This window comes from Phacochoerus africanus, chromosome 16 (genome assembly GCF_016906955.1).
Source record: "Phacochoerus africanus isolate WHEZ1 chromosome 16, ROS_Pafr_v1, whole genome shotgun sequence".
Taxonomy (NCBI): Eukaryota; Metazoa; Chordata; class Mammalia; order Artiodactyla; family Suidae; genus Phacochoerus; species Phacochoerus africanus.
Window position 1 is genome coordinate 8,015,972 of NC_062559.1, and position 14,887 is coordinate 8,030,858.

The 14,887-nt window shown below is 40.0% G+C and overlaps 1 protein-coding gene across 2 annotated transcripts; it reads left to right on the forward strand.

The window, feature by feature from the left end:
• The first annotated feature begins 1,079 nt into the window (after positions 1 to 1,079).
• Positions 1,080 to 11,013, forward strand: CLEC5A (C-type lectin domain containing 5A). Of its 2 annotated transcripts, XM_047763309.1 has the most exons (7): positions 1,080 to 1,250; positions 1,745 to 1,843; positions 2,615 to 2,674; positions 5,136 to 5,195; positions 5,791 to 5,927; positions 9,074 to 9,180; positions 10,790 to 11,013. In XM_047763309.1, exons 2-7 carry the CDS (start codon positions 1,765 to 1,767, stop codon positions 10,902 to 10,904), a joined length of 558 nt encoding a protein of 185 aa, XP_047619265.1. In that variant the 5' UTR covers positions 1,080 to 1,250; positions 1,745 to 1,764; the 3' UTR covers positions 10,905 to 11,013. The 2 variants fall into 2 exon arrangements, with proteins under 2 accessions (XP_047619265.1, XP_047619266.1); XM_047763310.1 differs by lacking the exon at positions 2,615 to 2,674.
• The last annotated feature ends 3,874 nt before the right edge of the window (positions 11,014 to 14,887 follow it).

Below are 14,887 nucleotides of genomic sequence, written 5' to 3' on the forward strand. Positions count from 1 at the left end.
AACCTATGGTGCATAGATTACAAAATAATGTGTATAATATGATGTCACTTTTTAAAATGACCCAGTTTCTTTCTTTCTTTCTTGCTTTCTTTCTTTCTTTCTTTCTTTCTTTCTTTCTTTGTTTCTATTCTTCTTTCTTTTCTTCTTTTCTTTCTTACTTTTCTTCTTTTCTTATACCTTTCTATATTTCTTTCTTCTTCTTTCTTCTTTCTTTCTTTCTTCTTGCTTGCTTTCTTCTTCCGTTCTATCTATCTATCTATCTATCTATCTATCTATCTATCTATCTATTTATCTATCTATCTATCATTTATCTTCTTACTACCTACTCATCTATAAAGCATACAAACCCAGAGGTATTAATAGTGACTATAGCTAAATGTGTGAATTTATGTGGATGTTTTTTATTTTCTCAATTTTCCTTACTGGTATTTTCTAACCTTTTTTTTTTTTTTTTGTAACGAGCACATAAAGCTTTTACAGTAAGGAAAGTATAATGAGAGGAAAACCTTACATTTAATATGCAATAAAAATTCCCTGATGATAAGACTTGAGTATTGTTCACCCTCACCCCACCTGCTGTATGCAGCAGAGCGCCATCCTCAGGAAACACTGAAGAGCCACCATCTCCATGTGGCATCTGGTCTGGAAGGTGAGCAGCTGGGGTCAGAGAGGAGGTCATGATAAAGGGGACCGAGCGGGGCCGTCTGACAGTGATGGAGCTAATGGAACCCACACAGACCTGTTCACTAAGAGTAGTGACTTCAGGTGAATTTCTTTTCTTAAAATTTTTATTTTCATCATTTCAGATTTGCAGAAATGTTATAAGGGAAGTAAAAATAATTTACAGATACGCTTCACTCAGATTCTAATTTGTTCATATTTTACTACATTTTCTTTCCACTATATTTCAGGAAGAATCAGATATAGAGAAAGGGTAAGTCTGTATTTTGTTTTCTAAATTATCCTAAAGTCATTCCCCTGTATTGGAACCCCTCTACCAGGCAGCTTCCTCTTGCAGACGCTACCGACTCCCTTCCCCCTCTTGCCCCACCCGCTCCCTTTGCCAAGAACGCTGAACAGGAAGAAGAGCTGGCTCAGGGATGTCCACGAGACAGAGACTGTGTGAGGAAGGAAGGACACTGCCGGAGCAGAGGAGCCTGTTCTCAGGAGAAGGGCCTCTCCCCACCCAACCAAGCATAAGGCACTGGGGAGATCCCCACCTGCAGCCCAGCCTCCCAGGGAGAGAGCAGGTGAGTCTATGTCTGTCCTCTTTGTACACTTTGCTGGCTCTGCCCCAATGCCAAGGACTTCAAGGACATTTGTCCTGCCTGTCAGACTCCTGGCATAGTCCTTTGAAGACAGGACGGCCAAGGCTATAAATGAAAGTCCTAGGGAGCAAGGTCATTTCAAGGTTAAGGGTCTGCAGAGTCCAGGAGAGGATTTAGTTCATTAGACAGAGTTTAGGAGGCCACAAATGGGAACAGGGCTGAAGCCTAGAGCTCAGGGTGATAAAAGAGAGGCAGCATGCCAAGTTCAAAGGCTCCCAACCAGAACAAGATCCTACCTCTCTTGTGGACACGTTCTAGGTCTCCCCCTTGCACTTGTCAATGGCATGCCCGGCTTGCAAGCCCCTCAAGGGTGCTCTGAGTAAGAGTTGGTATGTGCCAGAGTGGAAAGAAGAAGAAGTCTGGAAAGAAGCCTTGTCCCACATTCTAACGGTGATACTATGCTCTAATGCCTACAGGCCTCCTCGTCCCCTTCATCATGAACTGGCACATGATAATCTCTGGGCTTATCGTAGTAGTGCTTAAAATTGTTGGAATGACCTTTTTTCTGCTTTATTGTGAGTATTTGATCAACCTCTTACCACAAATCATATTGTCTTGTTTTTGACTCTTCTCTCAGAATGCAGGGTTGAATATAAAGGCTATATGCCCAAGTCTTTCCAGCTGAGGGTAACTGGCAATGCCCTTCTCACCCCTCAACACACACCACCAGGGGCCAGGTTCCGTGGTCTACCTTAGAGATGCAGAACGGACCAGTATCTGGTGGTTAGGACCCTACACAAAGCTTTTGCCACTAGAGTATTAGTTGGATCATCTGAGCTGAAGTACTCAGCAGTGTTGGCTATAGTTTCCAAAATGTGAACATCCAGCTCCAGTCCTACCCAATGATAAACTAGGACAAGAGCTACATTAAAGGTAAAGGGATTTTACTGAGGGAGATATTTTCCTCTATATACACAGAAACGAATTCATTCAAATGTTCAGAAAAAAAGAGGCCTCATATCAATGGTTTTGAGTGCAACTGCAGCAAGTAGAATCTTCTCCAGTCTCAGAAGCCAGAAAGTAAATGAGGAAGGAAATGTGAGTGGGAGGCAGCAGTTGAGTAAGCGGTGCCTTGCTTATGACCCAATCTAAAGGTGTAACTCCTAGCCCATAAGTGAGCAGGAAGAGAGTGTGAATGTGTCTGTACTCATGGAAAATGTATGCACATCTTCACTGACCTGAGTCAGACAGGTCAATGTATCACATTGGGAGTCACAGATGTCTTTCTGTTATAGTCACTGTGCAGCCACCTTTGGGGCTGAGCCAACAGCTGATTTTCTTTGCAGTCCCACAGATTTTTGGTGAACATAATGTAAGCTTCAGTCCCACAGAGATACCTGGAACAGGTAATGTGTATGACATGATTCTCCTCTCCAGCCTCCAGGTTCTTTTGTGCTCAATCCTTAAAGTCTGTTCTCAAGGCCTCCTTTCCCTCGAAATTCTTTTGCAGGATGGATTCACAATTGTTCTAAGATGAGTAAGTTCTGGAAATCCAATGTACAGCATGGTGACTAGAGTTAACAACTCTATAAGCAACCTGGAAAGCTGCTAACAGAGTAGATCTTGAATGCTCTCACTGCACCCAAGAAAGATGATTATGTGAGGTGGTGGAGGTATTAACTAACCTGACTGTGTTGATAATTTTGCGATAAACACATGTATCAAACATCAAGTTGTAGATCTTAAACTTATGCAATGTTATATGCCAGTTATAATCTCAATAAAGCTGGAGAAATAAAATAAAATAAATGCAGCATTCCCAGGAAAAAAACCTTCTAATTAATTCTCTTACTTTTGGAGATGAGAAACCAAGACTAGACATAGTGAAATTTGAGATGCTCCATTTTCCTCCTGGGTATGAGGATGACTTGTGTATAATCATTGTCATGCAACGTAAAGTACTTTATAAACGCTATCATTTAAAGAATTCTTATAAAGAAGTCTGTGTCCCACAAAAATAATCAAAAACTGTATCCAGCACCTTTGTCTGTGCCAAGCAGTGTGCTGAGCTAAACAAAGAAGACTAAAAGCAGGAGATATTAGGCAACTATCATGCACAAAACCAAAGTACAATTCCAGAAGCTGTGGGAGATGAATGAGGGTGGCGTGGTTCTCCCTATTAAATCTGCCTGAAGCTTTTGCAAAAATCTCTCTCTCATTTCCTCTTAAGACACCTATTACTATACACATCTCTGTCAGAAAGATAATTTCTTCCTCATCTTTGTATCAGCTGAGGAACACACTACAGTGGCCATACAGAGGAGAGGCTCATGAAGTATTTATGAAACTCTGTTGTTGAGTTATAATCTCCAAGTAGCTTCTGATACCTTACAAAGGTTATGATATATTACAGAGTCTTTGAACTGGGGATCAAAATAAAAAGGGAGTGCTAACCTGTAGGTTTTATTAATATGCCATTATATTTATAATTATATATATGACATAAACATTGTATATATAAATATATAGTATATATTATGTTATTCAATATATGTATTAATATATTACATTTATATATTATGTTATATTTACATATTATATGTATTAATTATATTTATTACATGTATTAACTACATTATGTTCCATATTAATTATGTTATATGTTATGTTACATATTAATTACATATTACATATTACTTATGTTATGTTATAATGTTATATATTAATTACATGTTATAATATTATTTTGATATTATTATAAATGATATTATTTAATTATACATTAATATATAAAATATGCATTGTATAAATATATGTAATATATACAAATACATTATTTATAAATAATATATAATTAATATTAATATAAATCAGTAGGCAGCTGATTTGGTGTCTGGGCAAACCAAACCGGTCTTCCACCACAATGGACAAACAACTGGGCCATGGAGGGAGGTCTGACCAGCCTCTAAAGCCACTGCAGCTGCTTGCCTGGAAAGCCAGTATTCATTCTCCCAAGATAATGGGGCATCCTGAAGACCAATCAATTCCCCTATTTATATTTAAAGAAATAAATGGACTCTTCTCTGCCCATAAGAAATCTCTGCCCGCAGGAAATGTTCACCTGCCTCCCTATCTGCCAGTAGCCTCTAGTTCTGGATCTGGCTCCAGTTAGCCCCATCCTTAGAGCTGACAAGGCTGATGAGAGAAGAGTCAAGAGCTACCTGCCAGGATCAGGAGCTTTCACATAGCGAGTGGGGCACCAGAGTAGGAGAACAGCAAAGATGCTGCGTAGGGCCTGGAGGGTAAAGTGCTCCAAAGAGCTCTTTGCGGGTAACACTGCCAAAGGGATCTATTCAGAAGCGAGAGGTTCCATTCTGGCACTAAATTCATCTATTCCTCTTCTCTTGTTTGTTTGTTTGTTTTTTAGGGCGGCACTCACAGCACATGGAAGTTCTCAGGCTAGGGGCTGAATCGGAGCTACAGCTGCCGGCCTACAGCACAGCCACAGCAATACCAGATCCTTAACCCACTAAGCAAGGCCAGGGATTGAACCCACAACCTCATGGATACTAGTTGGGTTTGTTACTGCTGAGCCACAATGGGAACTCCTCTCCTGTTCTTTTTCTTGGGAGTTCACATTTACTGCCACACCAAAAAGAAGACATAAAATAGGACCAGGAGTAGTTAGATGGAAGGTTCAAATTACAAAAATATCTGAAAAATTCTGACACAGAGTGGCTAAAAGTCCCTTGTCAACACCACCATCCAGAGACAAAGAGTCACAGGGACTGGACAGCTCTTCTGTGTGTTACATTTGTGTGTTTGCATCCATCATGCAGCTGCCTTCAGGTTTTCTTTGCATTTCAGTCCCGCAGATTTTCGGGAGCAGCAATGTCAGTTTCACTCCCACAGAGAGCTTTGGAACAGGTAAAGTGTGTGGTCCTAACCCCCTCTCCACCTCCAAAGTCTTTTTTTTTTTTTTTTGGCTTTTTGCCTTTTTGCCTTTTCTAGGGCCACACCCGCGGCATATGGAGGTTCCCAGGCTAGGGGTTGAATTGGAGATGTAGCTGCCGGCCTATGCCTGAGCCACATCAACGCGGGATCCAAGCTGCATCTGCGACCTACACCACAGCTCACAGCAACACCAGATCCTTAACCCACTGAGCAAGGCCAGGGATCGAACCCACAGCCTCATGGTTCCTAGTCGGATTTATTAACCACTGAGCCATGACAGGAACTCCTCCACCTCCAAATTCTTATGTTCTGAATTCTTAGACATTTCCCATTGTCTTTCTTTTTTAAGAAAGTCAATGGAGCCATTAAGACCTTCTAACTTATTTTCTTCATGTTATAGACAGGGAAAATGAGACTAAAAAGTGGGTGAAATTTCTTCCTGGATTGAGAATGATTGTATTGATAAAACAGTTATAAAGCAAGCCACATCTGACTATCTTATGACTCAATTTCAAGGTTCACACCAAAACCCACTAATTTCAGACTCTCTTTTCTTGAATTCCTTTAGTCTGCCTCACTGGGTGGGATTTTCATCAAGGAAGATGTTTTTTCTTGTCCACATCTGAAAATTCTTGGAACAACAGCATGAATTTTTGCAAACAAAAAGGATCCACTTTGGCTATTGTCAACACTCCAGAGAAACTGGTGAGAGCATTAGCATGGTAGAGTAAAGCATCCTTCCCTATATCAGCTTTAGTAGGTGAGGCTGGTGGGGCAATTTGATTTGTGGAGCAAGGGTGGGGTAAGGGATGGAGAGAGGACTGGCTGAGCCTGGAGTGGGGAGGGTCTTCTCAACAGCTGTGAGCTGTGTTCCTTCAGTCCATTTGAGCAAGTGAAATCCACATGCTATCATCTTTCTCATGAAGCTTAGCAGTAGGCGGGTATCCTGGGGATGGGCTAGGACATTTAAAGCACAGGGAAGGACCAAATGAGCTGATGTGTACAAAAGCTTTTAAGAACTATGCAATACGGGGAGTTCCCATCATGGCTCAGTGGAAATGAATCTGACTAGCATTCAAGAAGTCACAGGTTTGATCTCTTGCCTCGCTCAGTGGGTTAAGTATCTGGTGTTGCCATGAGCTGTGGTGTAGGTTGCAGACGTGGCTCGGATCTGGCCTTCCTGTGGCTGTGGTGTAGGCTGGCAGCTACAAGTTCAGTTTGACCCCTCGCCTGGGAACCTCCATATGCCTCAGGTGCGGCCCTAAAAAGATGATTATAAAAACAAACAAACAAAAAAAACTACACATACTTCACAGATGTGAGCTGTTAATATATGATCCCAGTCAACCTAGTCAATAAGGAAGTTGCAAATTAACAAAATTAGTAATATGAAAAACAAAGCATCAGGTCTTGGAATTGGAATTGCAGTGTGCAATTATGCTAATAAAATAGCTAACACTATGTAAAAAGCCTTATTTTATTATCTGCTTTCATCCTCACACCCATCCTGAGGAGCTATTGTTATTTATCTTATATACATAAAGACAAGGGCACGGAAAAATAATTTGGTCAAGGTCACGCACCTACATAACGGCACGTAGAACTGAACTGAGATGTCTCTATAGTTCAAAACCCACACTCTAGTCAATTTTAGACCATAATTTAACTTATAGTTGCCTCTTCTTCAAACATTATGCATTTGCTGAGCACTAGGCATTGTGCTATTCACAGTATTCTTGCTTCTCTCCCCTCCTTCCATTCACCCATCTTCTAAAAGCTCCTGTGATTGAGAAGCTCTTATAAGAGGGTCTTCTGTGTATCACGGTAATAGGTAGTCAACAAAAAGCAGGTATCAGGATGCTGCAGCTCCTCTAGGGCTAAGTACCCAAATAGGAAGGAAAAGTGCCTTCAGGTAGAGAACCAAGAGCAAGACAGGAGGCAGAGAAAAGAAAAAAAGAAAAGAGAAGAGGAAAAGAGGAATGGGACAGGAATTCAATAGCCTCTTTTCTTCTCTTCAACCCTTAAGAGTTGGTGCATCTCAAGTACCATCCTTGGCATTCTCCACCACTTACACACAAGCTAACCCCAGAAAAAGCTCATCACACCAATCGCTGGCTGATGACTCTCATGTCTGTAGCTCTAGTTCCCTTCTCTAGACCAGACAGTATATCCAATTCCACACTGATGTTTCAAAAGCACCAAAAACTCATCATGTTTAAAACTAAATCAAGTATGTTTTACCCAAACTCCTCCTCCTCTTGTATTTCAAATACTGGTGAGCAGTGTGTCACCCAAGATTGAACACACAGCTCTCTGAGACTCTGCCTTTGCTCTTCTCTCCTAAATTAGTTGCTAACCAAGTCCTTTCCTTGCAATCCCCAGAGCAAATTGTTCAATGCTCCCCTGGCTTTCTTCAGAATTTTTCTACATGCTCTCCTTGCCCCTAGTTTTGCTCCTTCCCCACAGAAACAATCTTTGGCTTTCAGCAAGAGAATGAAAGTTTACATAAGAACCCTTGTTTCAGATTACAGGTCAGCAAATATTAAAAAAAAAAAAAAGGGATCCCCACTTGTCAGGTCATAAGTCCTCTGTCACAATGACTTAACAGTGCCATTGCAGCTCAAAAGCAGCTATAGATAATATGTAACAAATTGTTACAGTGTGCTCCATTAAATCCTTTTTTATGAAAATGAGCTCCAGTCTGGATTTGGCCCAATGGCAATAGTTTGCCAATACATTTTATATTATAATTTCTTTGAGGAGAAACAAGTTTATTTCTGTATCTCCAGCCTCGTACAATGCCTAGCACACAACAGACCTTCAAAAAATGCTTATTAAATGACTAAATTTGGTAATTAATTTTTTAAAAATAATGAAATGAGATATTTCAGGGAAGGAAAATATTAGGAAGGGAGGAATAAAGGCAACAGCCATGGGGATGGAGAAAATATTCAAGTGAACTTGGATATCCACAGATGATGGGAGGTATATGAAGAATACAGGAGAGTCCAGAGGACTCCCGAACTCCTGGCTAGAGTGATGTGTGAATCAGTAATTCAATACAGAAACTAAGAAGTCTGAGATTCATCTCAATTTAGCAAATACTCAATAAACACTGATTTTTGTGTGTGCGCGGCACTGTCTGCTTTAGAACACACTTTTATTTATTTATTTATTTTTATTAATTTATTTTTTCCCACTGTACAGCAAGGGGATCAAGTTATCCTTACATGTATACATTTTCCCCCACCCTTTGTTCTGTTGCAATATGAGTGTCTAAACATAGTTCTCAATGCTACTCAGTAGGATCTCCTTGTAAATCTATTCTAAGTTGTGTCTGATAAGCCCAAGCTCCCGATCCCTCCCACTCCCTCCCCCTCCCATCAGGCAGCCACAAGTCTATTTTCCAAGTCCATGATTTTCTTTTCTGTGCACATTAGAACACACTTTTAAATCTTTGTTTTCCCTTGCCAACTACTCAAGGAATCCACTTGATCCAATGCCATTTGGAATATAAAATTTCTGGAAATGAAAACAGTTTTGTGCAGAACGATTAAAGAAGAATGTAGTTGAAATTAACAGTTTTGAGATAGTACAGTGCCCATCCCCTTCATTTTCAAAGTATGTCCCTGGAAAGCATCAGTATCACTTGGGAATTTGTTAGGAATGTTCATTCTTGGCTTCTAATTACTTCTTTGAGGTTCAAGGTGAGTGCCATTGATAGCCAGTCCCAGAATCCCCTACCAGCCTTCCTTGTACCCAGAATTAGACAGAACTGTGGGCCCGCTGGTACAAAAGAGGCAGGAGAAAAGGACTTTCTGTTGAACTGGTTTTTTTTTTTTAATTTCTAGAAGTTTCTGCAGAACATAAGTGGTGCTGAGAAGTATTTTATTGGCCTACTATATCAGCCTGCAGAGAAAATGTGGCGCTGGATCAACAACTCCGTATTTAATGGCAGGTGCATGAATAACCCACATTTTTCTGGGGATCTTGGTTTGCCTCGAGAGACCAGACCTGTGATGCAGTAGGTTTGTCCTGGAACAACACAAAAACTGAGACATAGCTCTGTGTCCTATTTCTCTCCCTCTTCCAACTCGTCTATTCCCTGAGACTAAAGTTCATCATTTTTTGTAAATTTTTTTTGTCTTTTTTTTTGAGGGGGTGCAGTGCTGCACCTGCAGCATATGGAAGTTTCCAGGCTAGGGGTCAGATCAGAACTTAGCTGCCAGCCTATGCCACAGCCAGAGCAACTCCAGATCCAAGCTATATCTGCAGCCTTCACCAGAACTCATGGCAATGCAGATCCCCAACCCACTGAGCAAGGTCAGGGATCAAAACTGCATCCTCATGGATACGAGTCAGGTTCATTAGTGCTGAGCCATGATGGGAACTCCCAAATATTTCTAAGTAGAGATGAGTATTCACTCAACACATTATTTTGCTCAAATCAGGATCCAAACAAATGCACATACATACCATGTTTGATATGTCTCATAAGTATCTTTTAACCCATAGATCATATTTTATTGCTAAGTTCTTACAAGTTCCCCAGATATGTCTTCCTTTTTTTTTTTTTTTTTAGGGCCACACCTGCCACATATAGAAGTTCTCAGGCTATGGGTTGAATTGGAGTTACAGCCACAGCAATGCAGAATCCAAGCCTCATCTGTAACCTACACCACAGCTCATGGCAATGCCAGATGCTTAACCCACTGAGTGAGGCCAGGGATCAAACCCACAACCTCATGGATCCTTGTTAATCACTGAGCCATGAAGGGAACTCCCCCCAGATATGGCTTCTTTATCTTTAAAAAAAAAAAAAAAAGCTTACTATAGACAACTTGTTGATGCCTTAAAGCTATGGACATCAACTCCTAAGAGCTATCTCCTCTGCATCATTCTGTGAACATAGCACTGGTGGAGAACATGACCTTCCCATTGGATGTATGAAGTGTCTACTAAATGCCAGGCACTTGCTAACCATGTAACAGAAGTCATTTCCTGTAGTATTCACAATGATGCTACAGAAAAAAGCTTTTCTTACTCTCCATTTAACAGACAGTTGAGTAGAGGATGAGAGGCTTAGAAATGTGTCAAATATCACAAAACTGGAAAGTAGTAGAGCCACATCTCAACCCTACATCCACCTGATTCCAAAATGTATGACCTTCCCATGAAACCAGACTCTTTCCAGTCAAATTTAAAGGGACTGAATGACAAAGAAGTAGGAAAAGGCCAACACAGTTCTTTGTAAAGCCAGCTGCTATCTAGGAAAAGAAGCGAAATCTCTTTCCTCCTCCTACTCTTGGTCCTCCTGCTGAAAACATAGTTTATATAGCACTAAAACATTATTTCTGGGATAAGTAGGGATAGGTGACCCATGAGCTATTTCTGACCAAACAGAAAGTGAGTTAATCCAAGACCGTGAGTCTATAAAAGTCCACAGGAGAGCTGACAGGAAAGCATCAGGTTTAGAGCTGGATTTGGGCATGAGGGTGGGGGACCAGAACCAGGGAAAAGCAGGGCTGAAAAGATGAGCCTTAACCATGCTTTCTTTTCCCCATCAGTGTTACCAGTCACAGTCACAATTTCAACTGTGTGACCATAGGCCTAACAAAGACATTTGATGCTGCATCATGTGACGTCAACTACCGCTGGATCTGCGAGAAGAGTGCCCAATGACAGCAGCTCTCTGTGGCCTCTGACAAGAGCAACAAATACACTCATGGAGACAGTAAAAGAGAATACTGGCAATTGGGACCGGTCCAGGAAATACAAAATATCAAATTACTGTGTCAGTCTTCCTAACAAATCCTTGGGGCTACCAGGCCCTCCAAAAACATATTTGCATACATATAACTGAGGCAAACTGCTCATTCTGAGTCAGCAATTCCCCAAGACTGTTGCCTGTGAAAGTCACACCCACGACTTTGGGTCTGCACAGGTCATCTGGTCAATGATCCCTTTATCCATTTGTCTACTAGTAGAGGTCCTTGCCTGTTTGGGGAAATGAGCTTCTGTATTCCACTTGGGGGAACCGGATACTAACAATCTCTAGGAGATGGCCAGTTTTATGGAGACAACACAGTTAGTATAGAGATGAGGACTGCTTCTATAGAACTGAGAATTTCTGACTGGTCAACAAGGTTTGTTTTATCCTCAGAGCATATGCCCATACTACCAGCAAGCAGGCATGGACATTATTTAGAGAATAGCAAGGGTAGAAGAAGGATAAACTCAGCTTCTGTGAGTTCATCTCTGGTCCTAAGCGATTCCTGTTCACATCCCTCCCACCCCCACCCCTGCCTGGGGAAGGCCTCCTCTGTCTGAATTGAGGCCAGGGCTGATTATTGAGAGCTTGGCTTGGAGCAGAGAGGGCATTGTTCATTGGAATAAAGAGGAGGATGGGTAGGGCAGGAATCTGCTAGGAAACCACTTCGAAGAACAACCCAATAGCCAAGATGACCAAGCTTTCAGACAAATGAATCTCTGTTCTTCAGCAAAATCCTGAAGAAACTCTCAAGCTAAAATTTTTTTTGTCTTGGCCTAAATCTCTGTTTTAATGGGTTTTGATCACCTGGCCATGTTTGTTGAGTATATTTTAAGAATTTGGTATGAATTTCCCTCGAGCACTGCTTTATGAATTAGAAAAAGAAGAACAAAAATACACCTAAAGTCAGCAGAAGGAAGGAAATCATAAAGATCAAAGAGGAAATCAATAGAGATTCAAAAGACAATAGAAAAAAATCAATAAAACCAAGAGCTGGTTCTTTGCAAAGAAAAACAAAACTGACAAACCTCTGACTAGACTCACTAAGAATAGTAGAGAAAGAACCCAAATAAACAAAATAAGAAATGGAAAATGAGCAATCACAACAGATACTGCAGAAATACAAAAAACCATAAGAGAATACTATGAACAATTATATGCCAACAAATTTGACAATCTGGAAGAAATGGACAACTTTTAGAGGCTTACAACCTGCCAAAACTGAATCAAGAAGAAATAGACCAACTGAATAGACCAATCACTAGAAATGAAATTGTATATGTCATAAACACTCCCTACAAATAAAAGTCCAGGGCCAGATGGCTTCACAGGCGAATTCTACCAAAAATACAAAGAGGAACTGGTGCCCATGCTCCTTAAACTTTTTTAAAAGGTTGAAGAAGAAGGAACACTCCCAAAGACATTCTATGACACCACCATCATCCTAATTTCAAAACCAGACAAAGATACCACCAAAAAAGAAAACTATTGGCCAATATCTTTGATGAATATAGATGCAAAAATTCTCAACAAAATTTTAGCCAACTGAATCCAACAACATATCAAAAAGAGAATCCCTCTATGACCAGGTGGGATTCATCCCAGGTTCACACGGATGGTTCAACATACGCAAATCAATCAACGTCATACACCACATTAACAAAAGAAAAGTCAAAAACCACATGATCATCTCAATAGATGCAGAAAAAGCATTTGACAAAGTCCAACATCCATTTATGATAAAAACCCTCACCAAAGTGGGTATAGAGGGAACATTCCTTAACATAATCAAATCCATTTATGACAAACACACAGCAAATATAATACTCAATGGAGAAAAATTGAAAGCCTTCCCACTAAAATCTGGAACAAGACAGGGATGCCCACTCTCACCACTGCTATTCAACATAGTATTGGAAGTCCTAGCCACAGCAACTAGACAAACAAAAGAATTAAAGGCATCCAAATAGGAAGAAAAGAGGTAAAACTGTCACTGTATGCAGACAACATGATACTATACATAGAAAACCCCAAGGACTCAAACCAAAAACTATTCAAACTGATTAACAAATTCAGCAAAGTAACAGGATATAAGATCAACATTCAGAAATCAGTCATATTTTTGTATACTAACATTGAAATATTAGAAAAGGAATACAAAAATACAATACCTTTTAAAATTGCACCACAAAAAATCAAATACCTGGGAATACGCCTGACCAAGGAGGTAAAAGACTTATATGCTGAGAACTATAAAACATTAATCAAGGAAATTAAAGAAGATGTAAAGAAATGGAAAGATATTCCATGCTCCTGGGTGGGAAAAATTAATATTGTAAAAATGGCCATACTACCCAAAGCAATCTACAGCTTCAATGCAATCCCTATCCAATTGCCCATGACATTTTTCACAGAACTACAACAAACAATCCAAAAATTTATATGGAACCACAAAAGACCCAGAATCGCCAAAGCAATCCTGAGAAACAAAAACCAAGCAGGAGGCATAACTCTCCCAGACTCCAAGCAATAGTACAAAGCCACAGTCATCAAGACAGCATGGCACTGGTACCAAAATAGATATACAGACAGACCAATGGAACAGAATAGAGAACCCAGAAATAAACCCAGACACCTATGGTCAATTAATCTTTGACAAAGGAGGCAAGAACATAAAATGGGAAAAAGACAGTCTATTCAGCAAGCATTGCTGGGAAACCTGGACAGCTGCATGTAAATCAATGAAACTAGAACACACCTTCACACCATGCATGAAAATAAACTCAAAATGGCTTAAAGACTTAAATATAAGATAAGACACCATCAAACTCCTGGAAGAGAACATAGGCAAAACATTCTCTGACATCAACCTTATGAATATTTTCTCAGGTCAGTCTCCCAAAGCAACAGAAATAAGAGCAAAAATAAACCAATGGAACCTAATCGAACTGAAAAGCTTTTTCACAGCAACGGAAACCAAAAAGAAAACAAAAAGACAACTTACAGAATGGGAGAAAATAATTTCAAATGACGCAACTGACAAGGGCTTAATCTTTAGAATATGCAAGCAACCTATATAACTCAACAGCAAAAAAAGCTAACAACCCAATGGAAAAATGGGCAAAAGACCTGAATAGACATTTCTCCAAGGAAGATATACAGATGGCCAACAAGCACATGAAAAAATGCTCAACATCGCTGATAATAAGAGAAATGCAAATAAAAACTACCATGAGATACCACCTTACACCAGTCAGAATGGCCCTCATTAATAAGTCCACAAATAACAAGTGCTGGAGGGGGTGTGGAGAAAAGGGAACCCTCCTGCACTGCTGGTGGGAATGTAAGCTGGTACAGCCACTATGGAGAACAGTATGGAGGTGCCTTAGAAAACTATAGATAGAATGACCATATGATCCAGCAATTCCACTCCTGGGCATATATCTGGACAAAACTTTTCTTAAAAAAGACACATGCACTCGCATGTTCATTGCAGCTCTATTCACAATAGCCAAGACATGGAAACAACCCAAATGTCCATCGACAGATGATTGGATTAGGAAGATGTGGTATATATATATATATATATATATATATATATATATAATATACATATTATATATATATATAATGGAATACTACTCAGCCATAAAAAAGAACGACACATATTATATATATATATATAATGGAATACTACTCAGCCATAAAAAAGAACGACATAATGCCATTTGCAGCAACATGAATGGAACTAGAGACTGTCATACTGAGTGAAGTAAGTCAGAAAGAGATAGGTAAATATCGTATGATATCACTCATATCTGGAATCTAATATATGGCACAAATGAACCTTTCCACAGAAAAGAAAATCATGGACTTGGAGAATAGACTTGTGGTT